Source organism: Phyllostomus discolor, chromosome 4, assembly GCF_004126475.2.
Source record: "Phyllostomus discolor isolate MPI-MPIP mPhyDis1 chromosome 4, mPhyDis1.pri.v3, whole genome shotgun sequence".
NCBI lineage: Eukaryota > Metazoa > Chordata > Mammalia > Chiroptera > Phyllostomidae > Phyllostomus > Phyllostomus discolor.
Window position 1 is genome coordinate 179,545,394 of NC_040906.2, and position 26,900 is coordinate 179,572,293.

Consider the following 26,900-nt stretch of genomic DNA (forward strand, 5'->3'; position numbering starts at 1 on the left):
TGATAATAGACATTAACTTATTGCGGTTAACGTCTTTTGATAGACTTACTGTGGAAATCATTTCACAATATAGAAACACCAAATCATGATGTTGTATGCCTGAAATTAATATTATGTGTCAACTATATCTCAATAAAAACGTGGTAGTGGAGGTCAGACCTTAGATCTGATCTGCTTGAGTACTTGTGGTGATGGCGAGTTCTCCGCTTTGTGAAGCAGTCGATTTCATTTTTGGATTGCTCTGTTAGAAGTTATATTGGGCTGATTTATTTTCTCTGTGACTGCTCTTATTCATTAACATGCTCTCCAGAGTTCCAGAGGTCAAACCTCTCCTCTTTACCTGTAACCATGAAATGAGACACCAAGGTGTGTGGGGGAGAGTATGCTTAAGGAAATTGAAAAAACAAAAAATGAAACCAAAAGGCTCTATTTCCCTTGTGGTTGGTCATTTTTGGCATTGTTTCCCTTTTCTTCATGGAGCTTCATGCAAATCACAGAGCAGTGGTTTTTTTACCCCCCTTAACGTGGTTTCTACTTGAATGGGATTCTGCCTTGGCCTGCAGGGCTGGGAGCGCTGCAGTGCATGAAAAATGTAATCAGACACGAGGGAGCCCAGGGGAATGCAGACTCTTGGGGAGATTCAGTTTTGATTTAAATTATGGGGTCTGGTCCGGCAGAAGGGAGGCTTGCTTGAGTGTGGTTGGTAGGGTAATAATATGGGTGTAATAGTTTGTAGTTTTGATTTGAACATTTTACCTAAAGTGTCATGTGGTGTGCTTGAGTATGATATTGTTATGTTACAGAATTACATGCTTTAAACAATTTTATAATAAAAATGGCATTATTTGTGCTGGATCCTGTATATACATATATATGTATTTTTAACCTCATCAAAACAGCTTCAGCACATTTCCTGATCTTAGCCACATGTAAGCTGTACAGGCCAGAGAGGATCTTGAAACTCTTGCCAGCCTTTTGCTTCTGTTTACCTTAGAAGTCCTGCAGTTTTATCATATTTCCAAGGAAGGTTGCAGCTGATACACAGAGAACCACACCCAGAACCTAAATGTCTCCTTCCTGTGAGTGTGTTCTCCACTGAAGGCCCCTAGAGTGCCAGGCCATTCTCCCCTAAATAGTTCCTGGAATTTCCAAAGCCCACTGGATTTTATTTCAAAATCAAGCGATGCATGTCTGCCTTGGGACACTTGCAGGAGAGGTCACGGGAGGCCCTGAGGCCATTGGCTCAAACCCTGTGTGTGTGAAGTCCTGCTCCACAACTTAACAATGCACTGCGATCTTAGGAAATGGCCTTAATTCTTTCCAGCCTTCCTTTCCTTATCTTCACAAGGGGATAAGATTGCCTACCTTGTCGGGCTTTTTGAGGATAGGATAACATTTGTAAAGTGCGTAGCACAGCACCCCATTCTTAGCCAACTCGGCAGTTGTTGCTTTTAGAAGAAAGGTCTTTTAAACTTTTCATAACAACCTTTTTTCTAAGCAGTATATCTTAATTTCTAAGATTTGACAATGTGTCTTATTATTCTTATAGTAAGAAGGAGACTTCAAAGACTAAATACTTTTAAAAATGTGACTGTTACACATGGTATAAAGTCCAAAAAATTAAAAACACAATGAATAGTAGTATTTCTTACTCTCTCTCCCACCCCCCAGCTACTAATTTTCTTTCGCTGGGAACAGTTTTTTCGGTGTATAATCTTGTAGGCATATTCTATGTACATACTCAGTAAGTTTTAGGTATTAAATGAAAGATATCTTTATCTTTCCCTTTAGTTTCTTGCTGGTAGGGCTAACTGTTAAATCAGTAGCTCTGGGTTGGTATGTCCAGTCCTTTCTGTGATGGTAGCAGTGTTTTATATGTCTGTTGTCCAGTACAATACCCACTAAGACATAATAAGTCTGTTGAGCTCTTGAATTGTGTGGCTCTTGCGACTGAAGAACTGAGTTTCACATTTCTATTAAATTTTAGTTTAATTTAAAAACCACAGGTGGCAGGCTAGTGGCTACCATATTGCACAACACCATGCCAGGTATTTATGTCTATGGCACTTTTTATAGAAACACAGGGACTTCAAATTGTGGAATTAAGCAGTTCTATAGAACCATTACTTTAGTATTAATTACAGAAGTCTACATTTTAATACATTTTTAATTATGTGTGGCCAGTGTATCTTCTTTTCCTTATCTTCAATAAGGAAATTGAAGTTTATTTTTGAGAACATGCTGGTTGCTAATTAGTGAAAGCTATAGAATGGCTTGTGGGTAGAAAAACACTGACTAGGAGAGCAGATCTTAACCAAATTAGAACATGGCCTCATTCATTCATTCATTCATTCATCAAGAAATATTTTTTTAAAGATTTTATTTATTTATTTTTTAGAGAGGGAAGGGAGGGAGAAAGAGAGAGAGAGAGAAACATCAATGTGTAGTTGCTGGGGGCCATGGCCTGCAACCCAGGCATGTGCCCTGACTAGGAATCGAACCTGCAACACTTTGGTTTGCAGCCCGCGCTCAATCCACTGAGCTACGCCAGCCAGGGCAAGAAATATTTTTTGAGTGCCTAAAGTGTACCATGCATAGGTCCTGGGAGCATGGCATGAAACAAAACCTAGACAACTCCCTGCCCTCCTCAAACTTTCACTCTAGTGCTAATGAAAGCCTGTCTCGTCATTTGGTGCCTGTTGGTGTTGGGTTTCCCTGGATGTCACCAAGCAACAGAAGAGACCTCTGCAGAGACAAAGAAAGGAACTGGCCCAAGGCCCTGGCTTTAAGAGCTGCCTGTATCCTGAACTTATTTCCTCCAGTAAAGGAAAAAGCTTCAGAGGAAAACAGTTCATTCCGCTACGAAAAATGCTTTCTTTAGCAGTATCACCTTATTTATTTCTTCAGTCAGCTACCTCTGAGTTGGGATACTAGTAGTGAAAAAAATGAGGTATGCATGTGTTCTACAAGTACACACAATTTTAATGTAACAAAGCCAAGAAATTCCAGAAAAAGCCCTTCCATTTTATGGGAAGGGACCATTAAGAAGTTCAGAAGCATGATGAGCCATTATCGCTTACTTGTCTGCCTTTGAGGAAAGTCTGAATAGTTTAATTACCCTCTCTTCTGGCTTTTACATGATTTCCCCCCAAAAGTAACTGCTTCTTAGTCTTAGCATTTTATTTGATTTGTTTTATTCTTTTCAGTCTTCTACATTTTCAAACTTTTCTAGTACAAACATATATTATGTAATAAAACAAAGCATACTAAATTATATTATGGTAAATAGTCCAGGTTGAGAGATGATGAATGGCTTTAAATGGTCTGATGGGAGCCGAGCTCAGGAAAAGATGGTGAATTTGAAAGGTAGAGAATTAGAGAATAGAATTGACAGGGCCTGGTTACAATAGCAAGGGGAGACTGAATAATAGAAACTTGTTTTATATCATTCTGATCTCTTCAGAAGCAAAAGATAAATAGAGCATAACAAAATGAAGGGTTTTTTTACTTGTATTCACAGCAGTCAAATGTGAACTATGTCTCATTATTTTCACTCACTCATCTGTTTAAGATGATTTGCTAAGTATTCTTTGAGTCCATAGTATTAGTAAGTGTACGTTTGGGGTCATTAAAATTGTTTAAGTGAAAGAAGAGGAGTTTATTTCCTTGTGTAACCTTTTGTTTTCAGTTTACCTTAATTTGGGGATCACAAAACCCTATTGTGAGGACATCGACCATGATACCCAATTGAAAGCAAAAGAGAAGGCCTAAAAGATAAAAGCCCTGAATTTAACAGAATGTTTGAAGAGCGTTAACTACACTGCATTCATCTGACTGGCAGTCATCCCCTCTTAGAAAAGGTGTTGAAAGTGCATTTCCATGTTTGAAGGAAGGGTTTTAGAGTGGGCTCCTGCCCCGCACCTCTGATTCCCACTTACAGGACCAGAAGGCTCCAGACACGGTGATAACTTGCAGAGAAACAAATGCTCATGATGTACGCTCTAATCCAAACAGATGTGGCCGATTGTAAAATTAGTGAAGTATTAAAGTATACTCTGTTTGCTGTTAAACAAGTTTGGGATGGGTGTATTCTACCATTTTTTTTTCTGAAGTAGCGGTGTTTGGTTCTGTGCATTGACAACAATGGTCTGTGTGGAAAAGGAATAAGGCAATGTACCCGCTTTCTTGTTTGCAAGTGTCAAAACTGGTCCCTAAGGAGATGTCCCCACACAGTGCTCATCAGAGTATATGCCCTCGATCTGAGTGAGTTTAATTGTCGCGGGGACAGTGAATGAGGACACTGAAATCAACTTAAAGTGGAAAATTTCAGAACACTGGAAAGCAACTTCTCCCAGGCCGCACAGAGCTAGTTTTTGTTACCTCTTTTCTCTCCTGGAAGGGACAGTTTTGGCGAGTGGGCAGGAAGGTTCATCTCAAGTACTTTGTTTTTGAAATTTTATTTTTTTAGGTATAGTTTACATTCACTATTATTTTGTATTAGTTTCTGGTGTACAGAACAGGGGTTAATATACTTTACAGAGTGTTCCCCTCAATATTTCTAGCACCCATCTGGCACCATACATAGTTATTGAAATATTGACTAGTCAGGCTTGTTTGTGATAAGCCAGTGTATCAGAACGAGATCAGCACAATCTTCTGGATACGGAGATTCGTTCTGCAGAGACCGTCCTAAGTAAAGAGCGGATTTCTGATCTGTGTATCTAGGTAACTGCATGTTAATTTCAGCCTCACACAGAAATCTTGATGAGAGAGAATTTGTTTTGTTAGAAGCATTATCTGAATCAACTTTGCAAAAAGCCACCTACTGTTTTACCAGAAAAAACATGTTTAAAATCTGAAGATAGAAAATAAAACGTGTTTGCAGATTATAATTCCTTTTCATGATTCTCCAATTTTGCTTGATTTGTGGTTTTGTTTTGTTTTTTAACAAGCAAACATAAAAAGATAGGTAAACTTGAGATGGGGAATATATTCATGTATGATTTTTTTCCTAGCTGTCTTTTCTTCTAGACTATAATCATTTGTTAGCCAGTGAAAGTGTAAGAACTTGGCTGCTCCATGTTCAGTGAATAACACCCCAGTTGAAATATTTTGTTAGAATATGAGACCTTTACCTCAAAAGCTGAATTTGTTATATACCTTATCTTACATGATTATATCAGGAGATAGTTTACTATTTCCATTTGTGTTATATGTAGACACATATCTCAATGGGTCCTAATAAAAGACCCTATTAGGTAGCTACTTGGGGCCTCTCCAGACTGTTAAATCGATTTGTCCAACATCACAGAGCACAGCAGTGCAGAAACAAACCTTAGTTCCTGTATTGTCCTACAGTTGCTTTTCTCCCCAAACATTTCCTCACCCAACATCAAATTATATAGACTCTCAAGGGAGCAGAGGAAATAGACATGTAAGAGACCGTTGCCTGTGCCTAGAGAGAAAGGGGGAAAGGTGTCCTCACCAATCAACATTTACGTATGAGCAGACTGCCGTGTATAGTAGAGGACAAGGCTTTTGTTCTTTTTTTTTTAGGATTTTATTTATTTATTTTTAGAGAAGGAAGGGAGGGAGATAGAGAGAAAGAGAGAAACATCAATGTGCGGTTGCTGGGGGTCATGGCCTGCAACCCAGGCATGTACCCTGACTGGGAATTGAACCTGCGACACTTTGGTTTGCAACCCACGCTCAATCCACTGAGCTATGCCAGCCAGGGCAGCTTTTGTTCTTTATATTCTAGTAAGGGAAATACATTTTTAAGGACTAGTATGTTCAAAGTGACATGTAAATTAATTAGAGTGATATATCAATTAGAAGAGTTTTGAGTTCTTGAATTTATAATAAGCTTCATCTCATACATCTGTGACTCAGGAGTATAAAACTGAAAGCATCAGATGTGCTAATGTATCAGCTATTCCTAATCATAATGATAACTGTATCATCACTGTGGCATTTTCTATCTCAGGAAATGCAGCCCTTTCTTCAGTACTACTGTCATGTGAATAAAGGAAAAGAATTACTTAACCCTGCACTGCTTGCACCCTGACAAATCTTGATATTCTGCGTGTGAGCCAAGCATGAAGGGTTTGTTGCTGTAGGTGTGCTTGCCCATCTGTCCAACGGTGCCATTGCATACCAGAAACACTTGGAAAAATGTAGTGTTCCAAATGCAGCAATATATTTGGATAATTGTACATCTTGCCAAAAAAAATACTCACCATTTTATAGCCTATAGATTAATGTAGTTTTTCCTCAGGTCTATAGCATTTCCTATTAATTTCCTGAGACATTAAGGATATTACAGTTGAGAGGCCACAAGTCTCCATGTAAGAATTTTTAAATGATTACGAATGGAAAATATAACAGGAAAATGTTATTAACAATAATATAAAGGAAGTATTTTCTATATCATTTTCTCAAAGCCTGATTCATGAAACTAATAGAACTTCTCTTAGCAAAGTTTTCTCCCCCTTGTTCCTCATTTATAGGTTGAAAAAGAAAAAACAAGCCAAACAAAATGCAGAGGCTGCCTCAGCTATAGCTACAAGGACTCATACTGGAAAAGGAGATGTTAATACAGTCATTTTAGAACAAGACAAGTGCAACATTGCTGTGGAAGAAGAACGTATTACTGATGAGAAAAAAAAGAGAAAAAATCAGTTAAAGGAGATCAGACGTACAGAACTAAAGAGATATTATAGTATTGGTGAGTATTGGTGGCATTATTGGAAAATTTTCATTTTAAAAATCTGCGGTAATTTTTAAGACTATAATTTGTAACTGATCATAATAATAGTACCTGTATTGAGCAGCTACTGTGTGCCAATGACCCTTGATTTCTATACATAATCTTTGGTAAAGGGATGAAAATGAAATAATGTTGGCATGTCTCATTCCGCTTTGTGTTCCCATCATGGAGCACAGTGCCTAGCAGATGGTATGTGCTAATACATATTTGTCAAGTGAATGGTCATTTTCCCTGTGTGTATGAGAAATATATTTTTTACTACATACAGGCACAGCCATAAAAGTGTTGATAGAAATGTGCGTACTTTTTAGCATCAGCCAGGCCACAGAAAATAGATGGAGACATGACCCAGCATCTGTCAATTAAGGAAAAAACCAGATGAGTTGGGGGTTTTACTTAAGGGGAATCTTAAAATGAGTCTATAGTGTTCCACAGTTTCCCAGAATTGCCACTGCATTAGAAAGAGTGGTATATCTAGCACGATGGAAGTAATAATCCTGCTTTCCTTGGATCATCCATCTCACACCTACGGCTCCTGTCACCTGCAGGCCTAGAGCGTGTTCAAAAGAGAATGCAAAGAAAGGGAACTGTGAGTCAGAACCCGTTGTGGCGTGCAGGTTACAGTACACTCAGGATTGCTAGACTAAGAGAGAGAAGACCAAGGGGCGCCTGCAAACCCATTGCAATACAATACATGAAACATGGTCTTCTTTCTCCTTTTCAATATATTTTATTGATTACGCTATGACAGTTGTCCCATTTATTTTCCTTAACCCTCCTCCACCTGGTACCACCATTCCTTCTAGCCGTTCCCCCTCAGTTCATGTCCATGGGTCATGCATATAAGTTCTTTGGCTACTCCATTACCTATATGGTTCTTAACATCCCCCTGTCTATTTTGTACCTACCAGTTAGTACTTCCTAATCCCTGCACCCTTCCCCCCAATTCCCCTCTTTCCCTCCCAGCTGATAACACTCCCAGTGATCTCCATATCTGTGATTCTGTTCCTGTTCTTGTTTGCTTAGTTTGATTTTGCATTCAGTTGATAGTTTTAAATTTATTGCCTTTTTAATGTTCATCATTTTGATCTTCTTTTTCTAATATAATTCCCTTTAGCATTTCATATAATAATGGTGTGGTGATGATGCACCCCTTTAGGTTTACCCTGCCTGGGAAGCACTTTATCTGCCCCTCAATTCTAAATGTTAACTTTGCTGGATAGAGTAATCTAGGTTTTAGGTCCTTGCTTTTCATCACTGTGTATACTTCTTGCCAGTCCCTTCTTGCCTGCAAAGTTTCTTTTGAGAAATCAGCTGATAGTCTTATGGGAACTCCTTTGTAGGTAATTGTCTGCTTTTCTCTTGTTGCTTTTGAGATTCTCTCTTTATCTTTCACCTTTTGCATATTAATTAAGGTGTGTCTTGGTGTGTTCCTCTTTGGGTCCGTCTTGTTTGGGACTCTCTGTGCTTCCTGGACTTGCATGTCTATTTCCTTCACCAAATTAGGGAAGTTTTCTTTCATTATATTTTCAAATAAGTTTTTGATTTTTTGCTCTTCCTCTTCTCCTTCGGGCATCCCTATGATTTGTTGGAATATTAAAGTTGTCCCAGAGGTTCCTAAACCTATCCTCATTTTTTAAAAATTCTTTTTTCTTCCTGCTGTTCTGATTGAATGTTTTTTCCTTCCTTGTGTTCCAAATCCTTGATTTGATTTTCAGCTTCATCCCCTCCACTGTTGGTTCCCTGCAGATTTTTAAAAAAATTTTTGCTTAATGCAGCCTTCATTTCTGCCTGGGTCTTTTTTATGTCATTGAAGTACCCAGTGAGTTCCTGGAGCATCCTGATAACCAGTGTTTTGAACTGTGCATTTGGTAGGTTGCTTATCTCCATTTCATTTAGTTCTTTTTCCGGAGTTTTGTTCTGTTCTTTCATTTGGGCCATATTTCTTTGTCTCCTCATTCTGGTAGCCTCCCTGTGTTTGTTTCTGTGTATTAGGTAGAGCTGCTTTGACTCCCTGTCTTAGTAGTGTGGCCTATTGTAGAAAAGCGCACCAGTAAGTTGTATGCGGTGGAGCCTTAGGTAATCACCAGAGTGGGGCAACCTGTGTCATTGCTGTGCTGCTCTATGTGGGGGAGGGCTCACAGAGGAGTCACTGTCTCTGCCTGGCCACTGGAGTTTTGCCTGGGAGGCAGCTGTTTCTCATCACTCACACTTCATTTTCTTTCCATGTGCCACTGGTGCCCTTCCAGCTGTTGCACTGGTGCTGGGTCCCAGAGAGGGTGGGTCTGCATGAGCCCTGAGTCCTTTGCAGGGCCTTTTATAGGAGTCTCTTTTGAATCCTGCAGTTTCTTCTGAACCTCAACCCCCACTGGTTTTTACAGCCAGAAGTTATCTTCCTGGCGCTGCATCTCTGGGCTGGATGTCCTGGCCTGAGGCTGGGATCAGATCCCTTGCTCCCGAGGTATCCTTCTGCTTTTTTTATCCACCACGCATGGATGTGGGACTGCCCATTCCCGTCTCTGCACCTCTCTGTGCCATTCCATGTCTCCATTTTTTCCACCCCTCCTACCCGTCTAGAACAATGTGCCCTCTTTAAATCCTTGGTTGTCAGACTTCCACACAGCTCAGTTTTCTGACACTTCTGGGTGATACTTGTTTCGTGGTCTAGTATTTTTTGCTATAGTTGTGTGCAGAGGCAAGGCATGTTTACCTACGCCTCCATGTTTGCTGGAAGTCTACATAAATCAAAACATGGTCTTATAGCAGAGTCTTATTTCAGAGGGTTCCAAAGTTGAGCACAGGCAATGCCAAAGTTACCAGGAGACAGATCTTGTCTCCATGTTTAATATAACTTTCTAAGGGTGCTCATCAAAGACAAAATGGGCTGCCACTGGGGTCATAGTAAGTGAGGCTGTGCTGACTTTGCTTCAGCAGAGGCAGAAGAAGCAGCTAGAGCAGAAAGTGTGTGGTTTCTTGCATTCCGTGGGCTAATGTGACTATGTCATGTATGACACAGCTTAACGGATGCTTCTAACCTCAAGCCATTTGGTATTTTATAAAAAGCTGTGACTGCCAACCTATTGAAAGACACGTCTGTGTGAACAATAAAGTTCCTCTTAAAATTTAAAGTGTTGAGTGTTATTATTTCTCAACAGGTGATTAAGGAAAGTGATTCCTTAAGAGGAAGGTGATTAAGGAAAATTTCATTTTACGCCTTTGTTTACATGATTTGTACACGTTGGACTTTTGAAAATGTATAGTTTTTATAGCTGTGCAATTTAAAATACAGAGTGGGGCAAAAGTAAGTTAATAGTTGTTCATATGAAAAATAATACAAGAATTAATAAATAATACAAGAATAAACTGTGTTAAACTCTGTTTTGCATACACACAGCTGTAAACCTACTTTTTCCCACCCTGCATGATCTTTTTTCATCCTTACTTTAATCGCTGCTGGTTACGAAGTATTGTAAAGTGGAGACATTTTGGCTGTGTAGAGTTTTCATGAAGGAAGGTGATAGTCTTACCCATTGAGGTTTCTTTTTGTGGGGATACTATACTAACTGGATGCTGCATTACATACCTTTTTAATATGGTAAATATTCTGTTTTGATTTGTCTGAGTTTCGTGAGAATTCTGGAGGGACCTGTATAGAAGCAACAGCACAATAGGTGGGTCAGAATTATCCAGTGTTTTTATTTGGTAGCGGTAAGTAAAGAGATGCCATCACAGCTTTTCACCTGTTCTCAGGAATGGCAATGATAACAGTGGTTGGAGGCCTGGGGCATTTCTGTAGGAGAATCCAGTGCTAACATGAAATTACTAGGTGGGCCTGTGAATTCCGGGGCTCCTCGTTCCTTTGTACCTTTGACTCTAGCTGACACACCCACCCAGGCAGGCTTGCTGGACCTCACGGCCCGCCTCGGTGTTCCCTAGATTCCAGTCCCAGGATGCTGCTCTGCACCAGCAGGTGGAGCATGAGGCCGCAGTGAGGGTGGCCCCAGTTCCAGTTCACCGCTGTCAGTAGGCTCTGCAGAGAAGTCACTAACGTGGGAGGATCCTGTGCGTTACACTGAGGATTTGGATTTCATCCTTTGGGGAACCCTCGTTAACTCTTTGATTTCGGGTGAAAAAATCTAAGGATAGTGGGTGGAAGTGAGCTGACCGGACAGTGGGAGACTGGATCAGATGAGACGGGCACCCTGAGGGGAGATTTGCTCTCAGAAGCAGCAATATATGGTGACTAACATAGTGTATGAGGAAGAAAAAGAATAGTCACAAGTTTTCAAACTAGAAAACTCAGGAAGGAGGAAAGAAAATAATGAATTTGTTGAGATACTTTTGAGGTCCCAAGTGGATTAGTGCAGAGGAACCTAGATTTGAGGTGAAAGGTCTGGAAATTGCTACTTACAGGGATGAGATGAATCCATAGTGAAGAGAAGTTATCGAGGTAACACACAGAGATAAAATAAGCAGATAATGGATGACCAATGATAATACATTTATAGAAAAACAAACTAGAAGGATCTATAACAATATGTCAGTAATTGTTTTCTCTGAGCATACAAGTTGCAAGAGATTTGGTTTTCTTCATTTTAGGGGGCATATTTCTCATTTTATAGTTAGTTTCCATATTAATCAGAAAATATAGAGAACTGAATAATATAATGGAGTAAATCCAAGGGCTTGGCCAAAAGAGCATTAGACAAATGTAAAATTCTATAATCAGTATAAGAGAAAATACTTTCCGTAGCTATCTACTTCCACGCCTATAACATTACCAACCTGATTTAAGGAAGCTTGCTTGGACAATAATCTTCTTCTTTTTAAATTAGATTTATCTGTGCTTTATGTAAGCCTTGAGTTTGATTGATTTACTGGAACACTACATAGAACTCGGAGAAACTGGATGACTGTGATTAAAAAGGAACAGCCGGAAGGGAGAGATGCAGAGGGCAGGGCACCCTGAGCTTCCGTCCCCACCGAGTCTGACACTCTCCCTGCACCTCCAGGTGTTCGCCAGCCTGGAAGCTCTGTGAACCCCAGCCTGCTGGTGTTTGTGGAGGCTTCTTTACACAGCCATGACTGATTAAACCATTGGCCATTGGGGATTGATTTGACCTCTAGCGCTTTCCCTCTCCCTTCCCTGGAGGTCAGGAGTTGGGACTGGAAGTTCAACCTTCTCTTGAGGGTTGATTCCACTGGCCACCATCCGCCATCTCTAGGTACTTTCTAAAGGCCACAGCAGTAACATAAGGCAGCTTTATTCTCAACACTAAGGACCTCCCAAGAGTTTTGGAAGCAGTGAGTCAGCAATTGTGGATGAAGACCAAGTATGTATTTATTATAAATCACAATGTTGCAGTTTCCTGTCATCTTTGTTTCATATATCAAGTTCAGAAAGCCAAAGCTATGTTATTTTGATAAATTCCCAAATATAAATAGATCAAGCCACAGACATATATTATAATAATATATTTTTAAAGATTTTATTTATTTATTTTTAGAGAGGGGAGGGAGGGAGAAAGAGAGAGAGAGAGAGAGAAACATCAATGTGTGGTTGCTGGGGACTGTGGCCTAGCAACCCAGGCATGTGCCCTGACTGGGAATCGAACCTGCGACACTTTGGTTTGCAGCCCATGCTCCATCCACTGAGCTACGCCAGCCAGGGCTATAATAATATTTTTCTTCTATTCAAAAATAATGATCATTCTGGTACTTTAGAGTTCAAATCACAGAATACAGGATTAAAATAGACTCATGTAGAAAGAGAGTATCAAGAATCTACCTAATATATTGTTTAATCAAATAGCATATAAAGACTTGAGGGACTTGGGTATAAAATAAATTAAAATTATTAGGATGGAAGTAATTAGGCTGTGCTTCTTGGGACCACTGAGGAAGTCAGAGTGATGTTTAAATGAAAAATCACACTGTGAAAACCTAGGTGGTGAATAGGACAAACCTGGTGAGACCCCCTAAAACATACAGGAATGTTGCAGAATTGCAATTGATAAGAGAGAAGATGACAGATAAGGGCAGCTCGAATGAAGAGGCTTGAATCAAAGATGTTCTTGGTAAACAGGTCCAAACAGTGGGAATGGGAGAAGTAATCAAACATAATATAAGAAGAATGCTTTCATGAGCTGAAACCTATACCTGACTTTAGAAATCAAAAGAGCTCACCACATTTAGACTGAATTAAGGGGAAAAGTCAGCACTTAGATAAACTGTGGCAAAAGTTTACAGGTCATAGAAAAATGGGGAAAAAATCTTACCTACAAAGCAACAAAGAAGAGTCAGGCACCAACTTCTGCACAGCAGTGAACAAGAGGAATGAGTCTTCAGAGCTGTGAATTGAAAGTTGGTTTTCAGACTCAAAGACATCAGGACATTCTCAGACTTACAAGGTCTCAGGAAACATACTTTTCATGTCATCCCTTTCCTGAAACAAAGTTACTGAGAGGCAGAGATGTCCCTTTTTAACTGAGATATCTGTCAGAAATTCAGGCCTCAAGAATGAAACCGTAATTTTATTAAATTGATAAGAACAGATACTACACTTGATCTTAGCCAAAAGGCCCAGAAGCAATTGAAAACATAATTTTATCAAAGAATTGGTGGAGAGCATTCTAAGCAATTTAAGATGAAATTAAAAATATGTAACCATTGTAAATATGTTTATAAACATGAATATAAAAAGATCATAATTTTTCCCAGCTTTATGAGATATAATTGACATAACATTGTGTACATTTAAGATTTACAATGTGCTGGTTTGATGTGTGTGTGTGTGTGTGTGTGTGTGTGTGTGTATTGCAAAATGATTAACACCATAGTTTTAACAAATGCCTCCATCAGTTCACATAATTCCCATTTATTTTGGGGGGTAAGGCCATTTAAAATCTACTCTCTTACCAACTTTCAAGTGTAGATTACAGTGTTATTAACTGTGATCACCATGCTTGTTCCTCAGAACTTACTCTTCTTATAGATGAAAGTTCGTACTCTTTGACAAACATCTCCCCATTTCTCCCACCCTCACACCTGGCTTTGAGTGCAGTAGCTTTCACTCAAGGGACACTTCTTCCTTTTCCTGTCACAGCTCCACACTCTCATGCACAGTGTGTTCTATAATTGGTGTTTGTCACAGTTGGAACAGAAAGGATAGCCACCAAAGCAGGCAGCTATGTTGTACAACGAGCTTGAGTTCAGAGTCTAGTTCCATTGTGATCATAGTGGTCTGCACAATACACATCTCATTCCCTAATTAATCTGTTGGTTTATGTCACAGGTGTATTATGAGAAATATCACTAAAAGAGAAAAATGCCCAAATGTGGTTTGGGCTGAGGTAAGGACAACAGATGAAACTCAATATATGGTCAGTGATTTTTCAGTTTCAGTGATTCTGAAACATAAGAAGTGAGCTGGGGAAGATGCAAAGAAAAACACTAATTTGTTGATATGGGAGAGTAATGTGGTCAGATCTTTCTGGAAGGCAGTCTGGCCATGGTTATCAAGAACCTTACCTTTTGCATACCCTTGGCTCTAACAGTTCTGTTTGTAGAAATTCACCCTAAGGAAACAGCCATGATGAGAATGTTAGAAGACTGAGCTACAATGCCTGTTATTGAATTGTTTAAAATACTGAGAAAATAAAAATAACATAAGTGACATAAAATGAAATTCTCTTTACCATTCTTAAGTGATGTAGAGAAAGGCAATGGCCTGAGGAATGTTATGGTAGAAAAGCAAGTTGGCAATACGATTCCTTTTTTGTTTTAAAAAATAACTCACTGCCCTGGCTAGTGTGGCTCAGTTAATTGAGTGCCAGCCTGCAAACCAGCAGGTCCCTGGTTCGATTCCCAGGCAGGGCACATGCCTGAGTTGTGGGCGAGGTCCCCAGTAGGCGGCACTCAAGAGGTAACCCACACTGATGTTTTTCTACCTTTCTTTCCCCCTCCCTTCCCCTCTCTAAAAATAAATAAATTCGATCTTTTTAAAAACTAAAAAAACATAACACCTACAAACATACAACTAGGGAGATGGCTTGCTGTTGGAAGTGTACTCATCAGAATGCAAACACTGGTTTTCTCTGGGAGAGGGTGATGTGGATGATTTGTATTTTCTAGTTTTGTTCAATTGTATTTTTCAATGACCGTATATTGTTTTGATTCAGGTAGAATTGGTTTTTATAGTTTCTATAATATCTTCTAACATTGAAATTTACCCAGTTAAGTCCTTGATCTGTTTACAAAAAGAAAAAAAAAGCCATTTTGAATGAGCTGTGACACTAGGAAAGAGAGTAGGAAGAAAGGAGAAGCAAGGTCAGGCTTGAGAAAGGAGAGAAAGATCCTGTTTTTCGATGAGTGTCTCCAGTGGGCTAGACGCTTTATTTCATCATTTAATTTACTACTGGCCATGATGTGCTGCAGGTGGTAGTAGCCTATTTTACAAATGGAAAAACCCAGAAGCCCAGGGACTCAGGCATGCATCACTGCAGATCCCCGGGAAGCAGGGACCCCAGCCCCGCTCTCTGGCACCGAAGCCCCAGGGAAAACTTCAAACATCGTTCTGCTTTCCCTAAATCAACTCTGAGAGAAAAATAAGTTAAATAAAATTGCAGTGTCTTCTCCACTGCCCCAAGCACATTGTTGTTGCTTAGGCAGGAAAAGATGACCATACATGGCATTTCATTTCCCCTAAGCAATAATTTAAGTGATGATAAGGTTGACATTAGTCTCTCATTTAACTACTTGACCTGGTCCTACATGTTGTTACATTAAACCTCTCATTTGCTTGATAGCTAATATAAGTCATAGGCTTACAGAACAGCTAAAATAATGTTTCATCAGCTATGGAGTGAGAAGAGTTCATTTATTTCCCAAATGCTTGAGGGCTCGCTCAGTGCTGAGGGCAGTGCTGGGCTCTAAGGTAAAGAAATCCACGAAGACAACTCCCTGCCCTTCTCGCATTCCCGATTTAACTTGTGTGTGACTCACTTTTCTCAAGGACTGTATCGCCTGTGAAGCGCTGATGCGCTCGCAGGAAGGAAAGTAACTGCGTGTTTCTCTGTATCAGCAGATGTTCAAATGTGGAGTTCACACTGAGGACAGAGTTCATTCTTCTCCATGCTCCGCCTTCTCTGTGCTCAGGAGGTGCAGGCTCCTCATGACACACGTTAAAAAATTTTATTGTAGTAGTTTATGATTCCAGTATTCCAGAAGTTACTCTTAAAATGCTAAACGATAACATCAACTATTTTAATTGCAGAGGCAGGCCAGTAATTTGAGATGTGTGCATGAGTGATAAAAAAGATGGTATTTCTTTAAGCAAATAGAAGTTCAATATTTTCTTCAAAGACGTTCGTGACTTTATTTTTTACTATTAAATTTTGAATCCATCTGGGTTGATCTGAGAGTGATCTAGATTTTTTTCAAATCTTAACAATGTTTACCCAACATCATTTAATATTAATGCTTAAGGTTTTCTGAGCCTTTCGTCCTCACATCACGGGGTGCTTTACCTGGAAAGAATTGTCCTGTGTAATCCCTACTATATCTCTGTGGGAGTCCAGTTGGCATCCCAGTTTTACACACCAGAAACTGTCTTTGAATAAGTAGATTTTCTTGTCCAAGGTCACTCAGTCAGGGGCCGGCCAGGACTCACATTCAGTCGTCTGATGCCGGAGCCCCGCCTCTAACAAGAAGCTACATGACCTTGTGGGAAAAGCCAGCGTTTTCTTGCTGGTTTATGAAGGCATTTTTATTTTACACTAAGTTTTTTTGGTTCCGATTTTTAGTTACTCCATCACAGTGTTTTAATTGCTCTGCCTCTATCATGTGTTTTAACCTAAATACAGTGTTCCTAACCTCATTTCTCTCTTTAAAAGTGATCTTGGATAGTTTCTTGTATTTATGTTTCTATATAAACCTTATTACTGATTTGACATACTTCCATTCTCCAAAATTTTTTACAAATTTGGATTTTAATTGCATTTAATTTAAACACTAATTTGAAGAGAAAGTGAAGTATGTATAAAAATGAGATATTCTATTTAGGAGCATTGTATATACTTCCCTTTATCCAGGCTTCCATTTATACACTTTGGTAAACCTTTTAAATTTTCTTTATATATATCTTGCCATTATCTTGCTATATTTATTCTTAGATATTTTCTAGTTTGATAACACTATACCTGGGACTTTTTTCAAAATACATTTCTATCATAAGTATATAAGATTATTATATCTAGCCATCTTACTCAACAATGTGGTTATTTCTGGATTTTTTTAATGACTGTTCTTTAGGTAGACAATTCACCTTCTAATAATCAACTTTTCATTTCTTTTCAGTATTTAAAACTTCTTTATCAGTTGCTTTGACAAGAGATTCTAGAACAAAGTTGAGTATACATCATGATATTGAGAATTTTTGTATTTATGTTGGTTAGTGATTTACTTTTAATATTTGCTTTTGGTTTCTGATATAAAGGCTTACCTCAGTTTACACAGGTATGCTTTAGGAGAGTTTAGTTAGACCAGCGCTTCATTTCCAGAGACCACCGATGAATGAGTGGTTACCTGGAGTGTGTTCTGCTCCGGTGCTGCCTTGTGGCGCTGTGCAAGGAGGCCTCCAGCGGAGGGAGGGATTCCCTCTTGATGCTTGGGGTTTCCGAACTGTCTCCATTATGTTTGCAATGTTTCTGCTTTCATCTCCACTACAAAGTTTATTTTCGTGACCTTAAGTACTTGCGGTTGAGCCTTGCATCACATTAGATCAGTCTCTTTGTTGTAATCCAGTGGAGTGGAAGATGTTATGCCCTTAAGCCTTAAGAGCTTTGCTGGAATTGCTCTCAGGCACTTGTCTTCCACGGAACCGCAGGAATGAAAGGACTAGGGTGGAGCTCAGGCACCGCCCGTGCTGTGGCTCCCGCTGCGCACCTTGCAGTCTTTCTTGTGGAAAGCTGGGGTGAGGGCCTCGCTAGGGCCTTAACTCAGGCTGCATTTAGGTAATTAATGAGCTCCTGCACCCCTGGAAGTGATATCATGAAGTCACTCAGTTTTCATTCTTATGGGAAATTGCTTGTGATATAAACCTCTTAGGGTTCCATTACTTTTCAGAAACATATTTTTAATGACTATCAAAGAATAACTAAAAATCCTTCATTGTGTTAAGGAGGTTCACTCCTATTCTTTGTTGTGTAACAGATTTTTAGATTTTCTTTTGTTCTTTTAAAAAAATCTATAGTAATGCTGTTTAATTCTATCAAGTGCTTTTTGTCATATATCAAAATGATCAGATAGGGTTTTTCTCCTTTAAACAATTATATTGTTTCATGTATCATATTAATACTGTATATCACTCCAGTGTTTCTGGAATGAAAGCTTTTTGCTTTATGATTTATACTTCTTTTAGTACTCTAATCTATTCAAATTGCTATTCACTTATGTTGACAACATTATCATTAGTAATAACAGCATTTGTTAAGCACTCACTGTGCACCAGGCTCTGAGATAAACACTGTGTCCCTCCTGTCATTTAGTCTTTTGAACAACGTCCTGAGGTAGTTCTGCATTTCACAGATATGGGGATGGAGGCACAAAGATTTCAAGTACCTCGCTAACATCACACCCCTGTGAGAATGTGTCAGGGTTGCCAGTGGAACACAACTCATTTGACCCCAAAATCAAATTGTAATCAGAATGATGTTTGGTGTCCTGGCTCCTGTGGCTTAGTGGATTGAGTGCTGTCTTGCAAATAGAAAGGTTGTTGGTTCAATTCCCAGTCAGGGCACATGCCTGGGTTGTGGGCCAGGTCCCCAGTTGGTGTTATGCGAGAGGCAGCTGAAGGATGTTTCTCTCCCTTCCCTTCTCTCTCTAAAAAAATAAAATCTTTTTTTTAAAGTATGATGTTTGGTGGTATAAAGGAGATGGGACATGACCTGATTTTATGGTTACTGTCATCAAACTGTGATAGCCAAATGCATTATTTCCTAGTGTGGGCATATGCCTGTCACTGGAAACAGATTTTCCTGTTTATAAATCAGCCTGCCCCTTTCTTAGAAAGACTTAGAGACAGACAATTTTTGCCTCTCTGATTATCCCTCATTTGGTTGCCATGGAAACATCCTCTTTCTTTAGGCGTTGAGGTGTTGAGGGTCTTTTGCTGTCAGCCTCCTGTACCCCAATCAGATGGTCTTATGATGGAGACAGAAGGAGGGGAGAGAGTTGATTCTTTAAGGGGAGTAGGCAAAAAGGGGGCACACGCCCAGTACGTGTAGGGCCAGTGCAGAATTGGTCCTGATATAATTTGAAAACCTGATCATTTTCAAAATTTGTGCTTGTTCCGATAATTGATCACCGAAAGGAAGGCTACACACTGTCTCTTCTGTCCTTCCTACATCTGTGAAGAGAATGTAGAATCAAGATCAGGGGCATTCAGTGTCTCTTTTGTTTCTGTTTTCAAGTACATAATTTATAATGTCCATTGTCCTGACTTCACCCGGTCCCCAGTGGTCTGGGACAGGAACCAGGTGCTCCGGTTTGAATGACATTAGTATTGTTTCAATCTTGCCAGTTTTTCTCAGAGCCAGAATATCTAACCGGTGCTGCATCCCTTAACACGCCGTGTCCCCCACCCCAGTACACTCACACATCCAAGATCATGACTTGAATCCTCAAAAATTTCCACTTTCAGTCCTGGCTAATATGGCTCAGTGGATTGAGCACCAGCTTGCAAACCAAAGGGTCTCAGGTTTGATTCCCAATCAGGCCACATGCCTGGGTTATGGACCAGGTCCCCAGTAAGGGGTGTATGAGAGGCAACCACACGTTGATGTTTCTCTCCCTCTCTTCCTCCCTCCCTTCCCCTCTCTAAAAATAAATAAATAAAATCTTTAAAAAATATTTCCACTTTGAATCTGAACCTGTCTTCCCACATTCCCCCCTCTGTGGTAGGTGGCATAATGCCACCCTTCCAAAAGGAAGAATGTACATGTCCTAATTTCCAAAACCTCTTATGTTACCCAGCAAAGGCAAATGGTTGTAGATGGAATTGAGAGCATCCTGGATTACCCAGGTATGCTCAATGTAAACACCGGGGGTTTTTTTTTTTCTTTTGTTGACTCTAGTGAATGGGGAAGGTAGGGAGGAAGAGAGGGTGAGAAATATCAAAGTGAGAGAGAAACATCTATCAGTTGCCTCCTGCCCATGCCCCGACTGGGACTGGGACCGGGACCGAACCTACAACCAGGCAGGTGCGCTGACTGGGAATTGAACCGGCAACTATTTACTTTGCTGGATGATGCCCAACCAAGAAAGCCACACAGGCCAGGGCTAAACACAGGGTTCTGAAAAATGAAAGAGGGTGGAAGGAGGGAGAAATGGAGAAATGGCTGTGTGAGAGGACTTGGCTTGGTGTTACTGACTTTGCAGATAAAGGAAGGGATGCGGAGCCAAGGAAAGTAGCCTACTTCTAGGAGTTAGAAAAGGAAAGCGATCTTTCTCTGGAGCCTCAAGAGGGAACTGCCGGCTGGCACTGTGATTTTAGCCCAGGGAGACCCATGCCAGACGTGGAACCTACAGAACTAAGATGATAAATTTGTGTTTATTTTTCATTTTGAGCTCACTAAATTTGTGCTAAGTTGTTACACTAGCAATAGGAAACTAATGCATCATGCCACTCTCTCTAACTCCAGCATCTCAGTGCCCCTCCCTCACCACTGCTCTAGCTACAGCTGCCCAGCTTGCATGTCATAAACCACGCAGTTAGCCATGACAGCAGGGTGTTTGCTTATTCCTTACATAGTCTGCCACCCTGGTGTTGACACCCAACCCCTGGGTGAACCCTTACTGCTGCATCTCTCAATATTCTCACTGAAACCTTATCTTTGCCCTAGTAACTCTTCCAAATTACACAACCCCTCATGCACCCCCAATCCTGTCTTTACCTCATTACATTTTAGCAAATGACCATACCCTCACTGTACTGATAGGATTACCATCCCTACACTTTTGACCTCAGGAAATCTCTATGACCTCCCAGTTATCCATTTCCACGTTTCCATCTCCTCTTTGCTGCATTTGACAGGGTCAGAACAATCTTTAACTTTTTTCCAGGGTATCTGTGACATTACAGTCATTCTCCTATCTTTTAATTCCACCCCTACCCCCATCAGCCATGCTTCTTTTTACTCCCCACATCTAAGCCTTCCTTTCATTTGGTTCTCAAACCTCAGATCTTCTCTTAAAATTAATTTCTTTGGCAGGTGTAACCTCATTCAGGACTTCTCAGATAACCACTGCAAAGGATTTCTTCAAATCCAGCCTTCATGCCCCTCCAGACCCCCAGAATATACCTGAACATCAAGTTCTTTTAGCTCCAGTGCACAGAGAGAAGTCTTATTTCAGGAAGCTTGTACCTAGGACTCAGGTGCAGGAGCTAAGAACCTTGTGTTCTTGGCCCTCTTCTGGGATGGAAAGGGAGGAGGCAGGACTTGTGTGCAGGGCACCAGACCCCCTGGGGTTATGAGGTCAACAAAGGCACCTGCTCCGTGTTTAAGCCTGCACCTCCAGAATTTATGAGAATTGAAACAGGCTAGGCTAAAGGGCCTGTATTTCATTCCTCCAAGGTATTTCTCAGTTTCGTAAGACTTGCTTCCTTATTGGGTTGAGAAAACTGGCACTGAAGGCTTCTCAGAGGCGGGGCAGGTAGAAGGTTCAGCTGCTTTGCTGTAAGTGGCTTCTGAGGAACCTGGCCAACTTTCCCCTCTGGCAGCACCTACTTTTACATCATTTGCTTCGGCACCCTGTAAGTAGGGGGAGGACTGGAATTCGAATAGGTATAAAGGGTCTGAGGAGGCCTAAAGCTGGAAATAGAGGTATCAACATGTGTCATTGGGAAATAGTTACATCCTGGGAGTGGTCATGGATCCTGTAGTTCCATCCTGGGGGATAGTCATGGCTCCTCCAGTTTCTTTTTGGGGTGTGATCATGGGTCCTCATCTGAAACACAAGACCTCCATCCAGAAGTTCAGCAGAGGAGCCCTTTCCTGAGGCAGCTTGGGTCTCCCCAGCTCTCCCCGGTGCCTTATGGACTGTGGACTGCAGAATCTGGCTAGGTAAGGTATATAGGACTTTATTATTGAGACATATTGCTAGCTCTCTTTAAAATTTACTGCAAAAAATATTTAGGATCCCTGACTGGTGTGGCTCAGTGGCTTGGGCATCATTCTGCAAACCAAGCGGTGACTGGTTGGATTCCCAGTCAGCTCACATGCCTGAGCTGTGGCACAGGTCCCTGGTTGGGGGCATGCGAGGGCCAACTGATCAATGTTTCTCTTGCATATGGAAGTTTCTTTCCTTCTCCTTCTTTCCCCTCCTCCCTTCCCCTCTTTCTAAAAATAAATAAATAAAATCTTTTAAAAATATTTAGGAAGCAATATGAAACCTTACCTTTTGCTATAATGATATGAAGACAATTAAATTGGTCCATAAATGTGCCAGTCACTTCTCTGCTTTCTATGTTAAGTCACCTGTAAAACATAGTATTCTGTTTGTGGCTTTGATTCATATGATTTTCCTGGTGTGATATTCTATCAGTGAAAATGTTGCTCACAATTGGACTCGTCCGGCTCATTGATTTATATTGGGAAGTTTATTCAGGCATATATCCTGGGTATCTTATTAAGGTACCAGAGATTTAAAGGTACCTCATGGTCCTTACCTCAAGAATTTCAAAATCTTAGATGCTGGAAGGAAGGATTTTATTTTTTTCTTTTAGTAATATTACCAAGTTTGACCTTTTTCTGGCCTACCCACCTGTGTCAAAATGAAATAATTTTTGTACTACTTCAGATGTACGTAGCTAAAGTTTATTTTGGGAGGTTCAGCTAACACTTCTTTTTCTTCTGCAGCTGAGCAGTATGAAAGCTCTCATATTTTGGTGGCTTAAAGTAGTGCTCCCATTGGGACTGGAGATAATTATGCACAGCCTACAAAAGGGCATAGGGGAGAAGCTGCCACAGGTGGAAGAGGAAGCTTAGGTGCTAGAAATAGGAAGCACCTACAAAAGCATATGAAGAGACTCTTCTGAAAGCAAGGAGACTGGAAGTGAGGGTGACAGTGAGCAAGAAAGGAGCGTGGGACATGGCAAGTGCAGCTGAGGAATTAAAAGGAGTGATTGTTTAGATCCCTCTGATCTGGGGTATTGAATAGGCTGTAGACCCCCCCGCCGGCCTACAGAATGGGGTGGCCTGAAGATCTAAAAACCACAGTCATTTTTCTGAAGTAAACCACACGAGGGTAGGCAGATCATTTTTTACCATCTAAAGGGATTTTTGCAGTCTCTTTGGTTCTATAAATGGATGTCATTGAACATACAGATGAGTAGTAAAGGACTCTAATAGCAGCATATATTACTTCTTTCTTGATTTTTTTAAAGATTTTATTTATTTATTTTTAGAGACGGAAGGGAGGGAAATAGAAAGAGAGAGAAACATCAATGTGTGGTTGCTGGGGGTCATGGCCTGCAACCCAAGCATGTACCCTGACTGGGAATTGAACCTGCGACACTTTGGTTCGCAGCCCACGCTCAATCCACTGAGCTATGCCAGCCAGGGCATCTTTCTTGATTTTTAATTTTAACATGAAGGAAACATTTAAAAGGCAGATAAACCTCATGTGAATTAACTGTTTTCATGTTTTTGTATTACCTTCCAGTTTTTATCCAGTGTACCCTTGTTTGTCATGTAGGTGATTGGCGTGGGAGTCTGTGGGGCCTCAGTTGTAGGGGGCTGAGTTAATCACCCTTCTCAGTTCATGGAATGCCATCCCTGGTCTGAGCTGGGCTCCTTGTTATTTATTCATTGACTCCCTTTTATCCTCACCCCCACTCCCATTTCTCTCTCCACCCCACACCATTCTGTTGTGTTCAGTATGTAGACATTTTTATTTTGATGTGACCTTGAAAAATGTGTGTAGATGTTTTGTGTGCATCTTCTTTGCATATACATAATTATACTGTTCTGTATATCCCATTCTCTTTCTCTTGGTGTAAACGTGTTGCGGTGTATACTTCGGGCTTGTTATTTCTGATTGCTGCCTAGTTCTAGAGCACATCTACCAAATTTCTTACCCTTCAGCTCTCATGCCACAAGTGATGCTGGTTGGGACACCCTCAAGCAGGAGACTTTATGATAGACATAAAGCGTAGACCTTTTGGGAGAAGATGTATATCTGAGTTAGAATGTTGAGTCATACAAGCTATATATACTTGATTTGCTGGGATGGCTGTACCAGCTTATATTCCTAGTAGTAATTCATATCTCCGTGAACACTAGAGTTATCCAGCTTTCTGATTTTTGCCATGCTAATAGGTGTACAATGATACCTCACCTTAATTTGCATTTTTCTGATTACATACAAGTTGGAGCATCTTTTCATAGTTAATTCAATTGTATATTTGTTTCACTTACATTTTTATCCATTGAGATATGTCTCTCAGGTTTTCAGCATCTGGGATGATTATATTAAGATGTACTTAGTCAGAACATTTAGGCTGAATCATATGCAGCTGCCAAAACTGTTAGGTTGACCAGTTTTGATCTATAAAAACAGCAGTAACCATATACCATGACATATTTTTCCTTTTTTGAATTTTTCCTTAGGATGAATTCCTAAGGAAGGAATGTCAAAGAATGGACATTTTTTATGGTTATTGTTATGTTAAATTATTTTCTAAAAGGGATGTACTTATATCATTTATACAATGACTATAGTAGTTTTACTCAACTTCATCATTAAATATCATCATTTAAACTGTTACTTTAATAACACAACATTACCTCAATATTGTTTGTACTATTTTATTATAGTTAACAATCAGTTATTTGATTGTTCTTTGATGAATAATTTTTTTTTAAATCAGGCCCTATTTATGCTTAGTCCATTTTATTTTGGTGTCTTTTTTCATAGTCCATTTGAAAATGGGTTTTAATATACTGTAGATTACTCTATCCTCAATTCCTAAAATTAAATTATTCATTTACATACATTTTTATTTTTCAGAGGACAATCAAAACAAAACGCATGATAAAAAAGAGAAGAAGATGGTTGTTCAGAAGCCCCACGGTACTGTGGAATATACTGTAAGTATAAACAGGAAGTATGAATGTACATTAACACTACTAGATTTACATGATATTTCTCCTGACACAGGCTGCCCCTTAGCTGTTTTCCTCTTATGTACCCTGTAATCAGTGAAGCTCCTTAAGACCTGTCCTAACTCATTCTCTCCCCTCCATATTTCCCCCTGGGCCATCTCATGTAAGCCTGTGGTTTGAATTACCTGTGATATGCCAATTTTAGGTCTCCATTCCTGACGTGCTTTCTGAGTTCCAGAACCATAGATTCAATTGACTTCTCAACATATGTACTTAGACCTTCATGCTTGGTCTCTTTTAAAGAAGTAAAGGCTCCATCACTCATACCGTTGTACAAGCCAGAATCTGTCCCCGACATCTTCCCATTACTCTCTGTGTTCGCCCTTACCTTTTGTATCAGTCATCCAGCTGTCTAGGCCAGATCGCCTTTCATTTTATTCTCTCATAGAATCATGTTCCTTTACATAATTTGTCTGTTTAAAATTGATTCACTAGTGTGAGTATTATTTTAATGTCTATCTTGTGCCTTAATTCATATATGCATGAATAGACCTTGACCCTTGTGGGGCCACCATCGCATTGCTGGTGCTTGCAGGGTGCAGACTTGTATTGTTGAGTCAGCAGCTGAATAATGCTGTGCTGGTGTTCCTTACCGCACCTCCATGGTATGAGGCATATGCTCGTCGCTCTCGCTGCACCAGGAGCTCCTGGAAGCCAGGAGCTGTGTCTGTTTATCCTAGGCTGGGCATAATGTGGGCCACTCCATTGTAGATCTGTTTTAATTCATGTTGAAATAGCATTGTTAAGGAGTGTTCTAACTTCTAAGAAGAAATTAGATGCTGTTGCCATTGCCCGGTTGTGTCCTCCTCACGTGTATTTACTTCCACTGATTATCTGTGTGCACACCAGGCTCAGTATAAGGCGAGCAGCAAGACCCGCTCCCTCCCTGGCAGTTCTTTTGGAGCGGCACATCTGCTCCCGGCCTCTGTAGGGTCATAGGGAAGAGCCCTTGCACAGGCATGTCTTACCCAGTGCTCCGTGAGCACCTCTAAACATCTTTCTGTGGTGTGTAGGCCTAGTCCTTGACGGAAAGGGTTTTGGGTGATAATACGAGGGGGGATCCCAAAAACTTGGAATTTATTTATTTATAAATATTATAAATTTATTTGTAAATATACAATATAAAAATTGTATATTTATTCTTACATGTTTAAATTTCAGTTGCCTTCAAAATATTCTCCATTTGATGCAGTACACCTATCAAGGCATTTTTTCCACTGCTCAAAACAGTTTTTGAGTTCGTTGATTTTGAAGCCTTTTAGTGCTTCTGCTGTTTTTTGTTTCACCTCTTCCACATCGGCAAAGTAATTCCTTATGAGGACTTTTTTTCATTCAGAGATATAAAAAAATGTTGCTCAGGGTGAGGTCAGGTGAATTGGGAGGGTGGGTTTATGGGGATCATACCATTTTGGTCAAAAACTGCTGAGCATTCAAGTGTGGTGTGGGCAGGTACACTAGTAAATCACCCATCATGAAATGGACAAATGGGTTGAAAGAGTCTTCAAAAAAACTTCACAGAAGCTGAACTCAGCCTCTCACAGCAACACCAACTGGTACACTGATACAGATGAGTTCCTTGAACACTTACCTAGTGGAGAAGCCTGTACTACAAGGGGCCTGCCCTCCAGAAGATGTTTCCAGTTTTGGGGGGTCTCCCCCTCATCTATCTCTCATTATCACTGTTAGTATGATATGTTGTTGATCCCGTTAACACCTAGCACAGTGTCTTATCTCATAGTAGGTACTCATGAATTGTTGGAATATTTGTTACTAATGACAATAGTCTAAAGCTATTTGTGTACCCACATGCCCCAACAAAGAAATGAGAAGCGTTGTCTGCTAGGAGATGTTTCACATAGCACATACTAAACAATGCAGTGAGAGTAAAAATTAACTCCCAAGTTAAT

General features: G+C 40.2%; 1 protein-coding gene and 1 non-coding gene across 8 annotated transcripts in view; one reads left to right on the top strand and one right to left on the bottom strand.

The window, feature by feature from the left end:
- Positions 1-26,900, top strand: part of NCOA7 (nuclear receptor coactivator 7) — a 135,715-nt gene that overhangs the window by 49,827 nt on the left and 58,988 nt on the right. For all 7 annotated transcript variants that reach the window (XM_036024654.1, XM_028509127.2, XM_028509122.2 and 4 more), the window contains 2 exons: positions 6,510-6,727; positions 24,839-24,918. In XM_036024654.1, the coding sequence (XP_035880547.1) occupies positions 6,510-6,727; positions 24,839-24,918 (298 nt within the window). The remainder of the gene's footprint in view (positions 1-6,509; positions 6,728-24,838; positions 24,919-26,900) is intronic.
- LOC114495931 lies at positions 13,174-13,362 on the bottom strand. Its single transcript, XR_003684582.1, has one exon. It is a non-coding gene; the product is annotated as a U2 spliceosomal RNA (small nuclear RNA).